Below are 9,130 nucleotides of genomic sequence, written 5' to 3' on the forward strand. Positions count from 1 at the left end.
TCATTTTGCCTCACAGAGCTTGTCACTGCCTGACTCTGGTATCTCTGCTTCAAAAGGGAAGGTGTGCTAGCCTGGTGCCCTGGTGACCTGCTCAGGTCACTCATACCTCGAGGTGTCCAAGCCCATAAATACCTGTGTCAATCTGGAGTCTAGGACAAAGTGGTATCCAGTCCTGAGGACAAAGCCTCAGCAGACTCAGCTTAGTTGTAAACATGCAGCTAGTGTAAACCTGACACTTACCATTTCATGCTACGTGACAGATGTATCCTGGGGGCTCTGGCCTCCCAGCTGGATCGGCAGCAGATCAAGAACTCCCTTGCAATAACTACTAATAAATGGTTGTTGTCTTCTCTCCACACGCTCCCTGGCTCCCATAAAGATGGGTCTGTTCATTGGCAGCGGCCAGGGAAAGAGCCAGAGGTTCATCTCCCATACTTACGCTACCGAGCTCCCTCTGCTGAAGTGGAGATGACAGCCTATGCACTCCTTGCTCACCTCACCACGCAGCCGACACCTTCCCAGGAGGAGCTGTCGTTCGCATCTCTTATTGCAAAGTGGATCACCGGTCAGCAGAATCCCAATGGAGGCTTCTCCTCCACCCAGGTGAGCTGCTTCCCTCCTGCCACCTCACGCATCAATGCCAGAAGATGGGAAGTGTCAGAGACCTAGGTGGGAGCACAGTAATGTTTGCCAGGGCAGGGACTGCAGCACTGCAGTATCTCACTGTAGTATATACAATGGTTTCCAAAGTTCCCAAGAGGCAAGAGGCTGGTATGCACCTCTGGGAAATACTGATATTTTGCTTAATGACCTGGCTTGATTGACACTACAGTGGGGCACCACGGTAGGGACGCAAGGGACTGTGTCATTGGAGAGGGCTCCCACTGCAATTTCTTTCTGCATCTGAAGCTGCTGCTTCACCCTGTGGCGAGCGAGTGGAGGCTGCTCAGAGCTGCACACCAGGGAGCTGAGGGAACATGCAACTGCTGTGCAGAGGACACGGGAAGAGAATGGAAAGATGCAAAAGCTGCTCATTCCCTGTGTCCTTTGTTCTTAAAACTGGAGAAAGTGAAGAATGGAGGGGCGGGTGTCTCCTGGCAGCAAAAGGCAGGCTGTGGAAAGGCTAAGTCTGTCCCCTGGGTGCCGGGACCCGTCTCTTCCAGGACACAGTGGTGGCCCTCCAAGCCTTGTCCCTGTATGGAGCTGTCACCTATGCCAAGAGTGGAGCGGCTTCCAAAGTGACCCTGCGATCTGGAGGGGACTTCCAGCAAGACTTCCAAGTGGATCCCACAAACCGGCTGCTGCTCCAGCGTGTGCCCCTGCCCCAGGTGCCCGGGGAGTACAGCATGGAGGTTTCTGGCGATGGATGCATCTACCTGCAGGTGAGGGTGATGGGGGAAGCAGGTGGCATCCCTAGGAGGGGAGTCCTTTGCCAGGCAGGAGCTAAGGAGAGGGCAGAAGGGACAGCACAGAGGGTAGGAGTGGGAGGGAAGGCTCTGGGAGAGGGAATAGGAGAAGAAGAGTAGAGGTGTGTGGAGGAGAAAGAATGGGAGGGAGGGAGGGAGGGAGGGACGGAGGGAGGGAGGAAGGAAGGAAAGAAGGAAGGAAGGAAGGAAGGAAGGAAGGGAGGAAGGGAGGGAGGAAGGAAGGAAGGAAGGAAGGAAGGATGGGAGGGAGGGAGGGAGGGAGAAAGGGAGGAAGGAAGGAAGGAAGGAAGGAAGGAAGGAAGGAAGGAAGGAGGGAGGAAGGGGGGGGGGAGGGAAGGAAGGGAGGGAGGGAGGAAGGAAGAATCCACTGTGTGGAGGAGCTGGGAGAGTGGGAGAAGTGGGGAGGCTGGACAAGGAGAGGATTGTCTCTCTCAAGTGCTGAGCAGACACACACACACTCTCTCCTCTAGACAAGCCTGAGATACAACGTGCAGCCCACACAGAAGGATGGACCCTTCATGCTCCACGTGTACAGGATGCCAGAGACATGTGTGGACTCCAATGCTCACAAGGTCTTTGACATAGGTATAAATGTCAGGTGAGTCTGCATTTGGGTCTGAGCCTTCCTGAGAAGCCATGGGAGCTGGAGGAGGTCTGGCTGTCCAGGGTGAGCCACTGTGGAAGCCCTGCAGGAGCAGTGCCTCCCTGGAAAAGTGGGCAGGACACAGCTGGGCTGGGAGGAAAGGCTGTAGAGGAAGGACATGTCCTGTTGTCGTGGAGCTGTGTGGGCAGCCCATGGCTGGGCTACCGAGAGGCTGCACAGCTGACTAGGAGGCCATGGCATAGCTGGAGAAGGTGCTGGACTGTCAGGATGTGGTGGGGTGGCAAGTATTATGGAAAAGGTGGAAGTGCGCCAGCCTCCATTTGAGGTGCACTGAAACTTTGTCACTTGGTTCCTTAGTTACACCGGGGAGCGCAATGTCTCCAACATGGTGATTGTTGATGTGAAGATGCTGTCAGGATTCATACCCATTAAATCCTCTGTGACGAAGGTAGGATGCTGTGTAAAGCATTTCTTTGATTATAGCTGTCCTTAATCAGGGGCACCAATTTCCTTATTTAAAGGAGCATCTAATTCTTCCCCTGTTGTCTTCTCTGCTGTTAGACCTGTCCCTGTTTTTCTCCAGGTCTTCCACCCCTCAGCTGTGGAGGAGTAGTGAATGAGGGATGCCAGCATCAGCACTCTCTTCCCACCCCTCAAACACTTGTGGTAGCTTGCAGTAGCCCTGAGACCAAGAGCTGAAAGGAGACCATCAGGTCTAATTTCAGGGACTCAGGAGCCTTGGGAGATGTACAACAGCTGTGACAATGCTGTACCCTCATTCTATTTTTGTATCAAGGAGGTGCAGGAGCATGAGATGGTGGGAACTTGGGGAAGACGTACTCTGCATGGCTTCGCACAAGACTGTTTGCTAAGTCCCTTGGGAAGGACTTTACTCATGTGCTTTACTTCTCACCATCCATCAGCTGAGGCTCTAGGGGTGGAAGAAGCTCAGATGAGTTGAAGGATGGTTGACTAACTTCCCTTCAGATCAGTAAACTCTTCCATGTCTCCTCTTCCCAGCTCTCAAACAGCTGGTTTCACCAGATCCAGCGGACAGAAGTGAGCTCAAACCATGTTCTGCTGTACATAGAGCAGGTAAGAACTGAATCAGCATTGCCATGGGCACACAGTGAATTCTGTAGCACACTGGCAATAGCATGTACAGAGATAGAGAACAATGCTAAGCATCTCTGGACTTGTAAACATGACACATAAACCTGACTGCCACTGATTTTCTCTCCATCTCAGCCCCAGCAGCCTTTCCCTCTGCCCCACGCACACATCAGGCCCTGACCTCCCCAGCAGCCAGAGCCTCCACCAGTGTGGGGCAAGGCCCCAGGGTTTCCCCCGCACCCAGCCAGACCTGCAGCTCCTGCAGCCCCAGGGCCCGGGCAGGGCTGGCAGCGGAGGGCGACAGAGCCCGGAGCGGTGGGGGGACACGGGGGAGCCCGGGGTGGTGCAGAGCCGCCCCTGAGCTTCCACCGCTTCCCTTCCCCAGCTGGGCAGCGAGACCCTCAGCTTCTCCTTCACGGTGGAGCGGGACGTCCCCGTGCAGGGCCTGAAGCCGGCGCAGGTGAAGGTCTATGACTACTACGAGACAGGTGAGTGCGGGGTTGGGGCTGGCCCGGGAGCGGCGGGACCTGCACCTGCCCCGGCCGGGGCCCTCGCCCGCCGCGCTGCCTGAGCTCTCTGAGCACAGAGGCGCCCGGAGAGCTGGAGCCGCCACCACCCTGCCCTCCTGCTCCTGCCCGGGCGGGCCCCACGGAACACCGAGAGGCAGGTCCGGGCGGCGGTGACGGTGTGCAGATCCCTGCAGGGCTGCCCCTCACGCCTGCACCTGCTGCGCAGCCGCCCTCCCCTAAGGGAGAGAGCGCAGGAGGCCTGTGGCCGCTGGGGTCCCGTGTGCAAGGCCGGTCCCAGAGCGCAGCCCCGCCCGCGTTTCCAGGCGGTCCCTCCGCTCCTCGTCCCGGCTGCGGCGCCAGGCGGCAGCGACAGAGCCGGCCCCGGCCCGGGGTGCTGGCAGCAGGTGTCTGAGCAGCTCTAGGGCACCCTGGGGTGCAGACCTGCCGGGGCTGCTCTGCGGAGCAGCTCTGCCCTGCGCTGGGCTCCGGACAGGCCGTGACCGAGGCTCCCTCCCGCCCGGCTGAGATCTCTGGGGAGAAGGAGAGGGTGGCGGCAGCAGCGTGTGTGGGGCCTGGGAGAAGTGACTCCCTAGCACCCGTCCCTCTGCCAGGAGTGCCGAGAGGCTCTTGACAGCCTGCTCTCCTTTCCTTTCTGTTTTCCAGATGAGTTTGCCACACAGGAGTACAGTGCTCCTTGCACCACAGGTAGGGTATTGAAACCCCTTCCCTTCTTCACGGTTATCTATATCTTCCTTGTATTTTTGGCCTTCCAGCCAGCGCTTGCCTCCTTCTTCTTAATGGGTAATTTGGATGAAATTGGCCCAACTCACAGGCACAGATTTTGTATACAAAACTGAGAGCACAAGAGGCACAATGTTACTGTCTCATTCAAAATCCATCATCTCTGAATTCTCAAAGTGGTTTCCTTAGTTAAGTTCTCCTGGTTTGAATGAAGATTTGAGGTATCCTCTGGTCCTTCCTGAGAACTCCAGCTGGTGTAGCTGTGGGATCATTGTGAGGGGACTTGGCTCAAACCACCTAGCACACTCCTTCTAGAGCAACGGAGCAATTAAGACCACCAAAAGATAACCCATAAAAGCACCATGTCATGGTTTGACCTACCATGATTTCATGCTGTGCTCCAGAACCTCCTGGCATACCTTTTCACTAAAGCTGTAATGCAGTGCTGCTCTTAGCCCTGTGCTTCCTCCTCTGAGCACAGAACCATACCTGCAGTAGGGACTCCTCATTACGGAGGAATCCCTCCCTTGCTGTTGAAAAGGTAAGTGTTTGGCTCTTATAGGAGCTTGGGCTTTCCTCTCTTTTGTGGTGACAGAAAACTGCCATGGTGGTAGATCCTCACTTGTGCACACAGCCACGTCACTTGTCTGTGTGAGGGATCAGTTCTCCAATATGGAACCCTAGCCTGCTTAGCAACTCTATGTGGCAAAGTCTGTGGTCATTCTGGCACATTGCAGCATGCCTTTAAGCAATGTCATTCTCCTTGGATCCCAAGAGATGGCAAGTTTGCCTTTGGCAGCTACTGTCTGGAGCAACAGCTGCTTCCTGCTCAGCTCCCGTTGCCCAACAGGGGTCTCTCAGGAGGCAGATGTTCCTCATGACCCTAGGCAGCCAGCTCTCTGTCTTGGTTTGGAGTCTGAGCTGGTAGGACAGAGAGGGGTTCTCTGCAGTACAAGGCCTTGAGGCTTAGGAGCACAGGTAATGTAGGAGCTTCTGTGCAAGGCCCTGACCAGGGATACTTCTCCTATATGGAGTCTTCCAATACGAAGGCTAGCAGGTCTGGCTTCCCATCAGTTGCCCAGTTTCAGGTGTTTGAAATATGGAGGCTTCTGGAAAGCACTGAGACCCTGGGAAGTGGTTTTTCACTGGGCCTCACTGTGTCATCTGAGAGCAGAGAAAAAGTGATTTGGACTTGGGGAAGGCAAAAGCTTTATCTCTTGCTGGTGGTACATGGTGAATTTTTTTCCTTTTTATATTCTTATCTGGTGTCCAGGAAAAGAGCCTGAGCTCCCATGCTTTTACTCCATACTGCTTGCTAACCTGGGTTGTGTCTGTAGGTACAACTGTGTCCGCTGGTTCTGGCATACAGCCTCCCTTCATGGAAAAAGGGTGCATAAGTCCTAAGACAGACTCTGAGTGGACAGTACAGCATTTCCAAAGGGTCTATTGGTGTGGTCTGGTTATCCAGTCTGACACTAGTGGGGAGGCTTTAGATTTTGGGCTACTCTTCCCCATGTCTGTTAAAAGGCAGAGGCCCACCCACTGGTCTAGGTGTCCAAAGGTGGTCTGCACTGACTAAAAGGTGGATCTCAGTTGCAAAGCAGAAAGCTTCCTTCCCTGCTCTGAATAGTACTGATGTGGCAGATGCCTTCCACTCTCTGCAGAGAAATAAATACATTTTGAGAACATGCCTCATTGCTGCAGTGAACATCGTTGCTGCCTGTTTGCCCTGTGCTCCTCCTGTTTCCACCCCAGTTGTGACAAATCCTATTCTGCTTATCTCCCAGTGGGTCAGAAAGAGTCTCAGCCCTCTCTCAACTTCACACAGAATCACAGAATGTCAGGGATTGGAAGAGACCTCGAAAGATCATCTAGTCCAATCTCCCTGCCAGAGCAGATGAGATTACACAGGAAGGTGTCCAGGCAGGTTTTGAATGTCTGTAGAGGAGACTCCACAACCTCCCTGGGCAGCCTGTTCCAGTATTTTGTTACCCTCACTGTGAAGAATTTCAACTTCACATAGCTTTGAAGGTGGCATGAGTGTTGAGTGCTATGGATGATCCTCAACCCTGGTCAAATAGCAACTCACTCTTCTGCAATGTGTTTCACACATAACCTGGCTTCCCAAACCCACATCTTGCTCTTTCTGTCTCTCGGCCCAAGAGAGGGAACTGGAATATCTCTCTCACTCCTCTACCCTTCCCTCTTCTTCCATCCTTGCAGAGGAAGTAGACCAGGACAATGCATGAGGAATACTCCCAGCTGCTGGAATCCACGTGCCTCGCTACCACCACCACCATCAATTGAATGACAGATTAATAGTGCCTGCAAGGAATGGGAAATTAACATTACAAATAAACTAACTGTACTCACCAATGATTTCTGAACAGTTTATTTCCTATTCTGTTTTTTCCTGCTTAGCCTCCAGTCACAGCATTAATCTCCCTAGCTTCTTAGGCTGAAGAGCATCCCATCCAGCCATGTCTGTGTGTAGGACAGTAAGGCTGACTAGTGAGGGGAAAAAAACAAAATAGGACAGAATGATTTAAGTCAGGGGCAGCCTTTCTTAACATAGCCCTCTTAGTGTTATCTAGCCTGAACTTGTTATCTGAGATCCTGTCAAATCAATAGTGAAGTACAGGTACTTATTGAGAATAAGTTCTCTCCCTTGGTTTAGAAACCATAACTTTGATTTAATTTGTCTCTGTGTGTCTCCCACCAGTAGGCAGCCTGGATGATCAGCTAATGTTACATGAAATTCAACCTGTGATGTGCCCCATAGACACCCCTTCCAGGGTGATTTCTTGTTTGTAGAAGAGTGGGAGGAGATACACAGACTGCCCTCTTCTAATACTAGAATGTGCAGGGGTGGGAAGGAGGGATGTGTTCATGCATTATGCCCTCAGCTGCTAATTTGTAATGGCCTATTCTCCAGTTGAAGCTTGGGCCTTCTTGTGGAAACTTCCATATCTTGTGCCTCCTGCTTCTGGGACATTCCCAAGGAGAAGCTAACGGCATTTTCTGGTAACCTACCTAAGTTTAGTTTAACTGGCACATTTATTTAAATCATAGAGTTGCTTTGGTGAAACTGTCTATAGTCCTTTTAGCTATCTCCAGAAATGCTCCCCTTTTCTTGCTTCTGTCTCATTAGTTTCTGGTTTTAACCTTTAAATGGCAGAAAGATCTTACGTGACTGTTTATTCTCATACAATGCTTATTGTTAGGTATCATGGCTTATTGTGTATCCAAAGCATGCACAGCTAGTTGTTCCATCCATTTTTTTTTGTGTGCGTATCAAGTGTTTTTGAGAACAAATAAAGTTCTTCATCTATTTTGCTAGATATTAATATTATGTCACTTCGTCTCCTGTAGTGTTTGGTGTTTACTCACTCAAGACCTGTTTCACACCTAATATTCAAAGAAGTCTATGGAATGAACTGGCTTCAGCAGAAGCTGAGCAAGATTTCTAATCAAGCATGAATACAAATTGCATTTTGTTTTGATTTAGTAGTAAAACCATCTCATTTCCTACCATGAGGCAATTTATTTTCCAAGTTCTCAAAGCAACATAGTTTTTGGTTTGATTTCAGACCGTTGTGATTTGCCTTTGAAGCATGCCATGGGGATAGAAATTCAATGTTCAGACATTCCTGTACTTCCTTAAGGCAGCCTTGCTAAAGTTTTCTGTGTGGTATGCTGTGGAGGACCTGCAAGTATGTGACTTCGGTGATTCACAGCCTACACAAGCAGAGACACATTAAATGGCTTTACAGATAAGGACTAGCCAGGGAGCCCAAATGACAAGTGATGTGGCTGCCTATGGCAAATAGTTAGGTGTTGTCTAATTTAAAACCAGGCAGCAGAAAAATTTGTCAACTCTTTCCATGGTAGAAAGCAATTATCCAGATTTTGTGAACTGAATGTACTCCAGTGATTTCATAGACTTTTAAATTAAATTGTCATGATGATCACTTTCTTTCATTTGAGGCAGAAAAGAGCCAGCACCATAGCCATGTAGAGCACTGACCAGAAAGTAATGAAAATGAAGGATTTGTTGCCATCCATTTACAGACTGCCATAAAGGAGGGTCTGTATTTGCAGACATGTATCTGTATGCACAAGTTTGCAGACTTGGCACTTTTGAATCTTCTTGTCCCTAATTAACAATCTCAGCTGGGACTGTGTGTCTCCACTACAGTCAGTCTCTCATGACCCCATAGCAGGTGGACAACTATAAAATGGGCCAGAGCAACCTACTTTCCTCACACAGTAGGGAATTAGAGCTCATGAAGGAGACAGAGGGTCTTGAGATGCCCACGTTGATGATGACAATGCAAAAAGCTTCAGCATCAATGAAACACGTTCTTTGCTGCATTGGTGACCTGGGTCTGTGTACGTGACAGAAGCTGCATGAGGGACTCCTATAGGTGTGTTTGCTTAAGCTTATGTTGCTGGCGGGGTCAAAGGCACACAGAATCACATAAATAAAATACACAGGGTGCCATATGACCTAGTGAGCTAAGGCTGATTGACTGCATCCCCAGGAGAGATCTAGACTAGAGAGAATGTGATCCTTTGGAAAAGTGACAGGCAAAAACTTTAACCCAAACTACCAGATGAAAATCCAAGGCCTCACCTCTGAATTCTGCTGAAGGACTGTAAGCCTACTTATGAGGGAGAAAAAACAAAACAAAGCAAAACAAAATAAACACTCCACCAACACACAAACCAAAACA

At 50.7% G+C, this 9,130-nt stretch overlaps 1 protein-coding gene across 1 annotated transcript in view; it reads left to right on the plus strand.

Annotated features, from left to right (window-relative positions):
• The window catches only part of LOC308052734 (alpha-2-macroglobulin-like), a gene marked incomplete at both ends in the record, with an annotated part of 38,890 nt that extends 32,247 nt beyond the window's left edge, over window positions 1-6,643 (plus strand). The window contains 8 exon segments of the mRNA XM_080363332.1: window positions 380-603; window positions 1,164-1,382; window positions 1,898-2,025; window positions 2,389-2,479; window positions 3,052-3,126; window positions 3,530-3,632; window positions 4,317-4,358; window positions 6,618-6,643. Coding sequence (XP_080219458.1) covers window positions 380-603; window positions 1,164-1,382; window positions 1,898-2,025; window positions 2,389-2,479; window positions 3,052-3,126; window positions 3,530-3,632; window positions 4,317-4,358; window positions 6,618-6,643 — 908 coding nt within the window.
• Window positions 6,644-9,130: the final 2,487 nt, after the last annotated feature.

Source organism: Nesoenas mayeri (genome assembly GCF_963082525.1).
Source record: "Nesoenas mayeri genome assembly, chromosome: 1".
NCBI classification, from domain to species: domain Eukaryota; kingdom Metazoa; phylum Chordata; class Aves; order Columbiformes; family Columbidae; genus Nesoenas; species Nesoenas mayeri.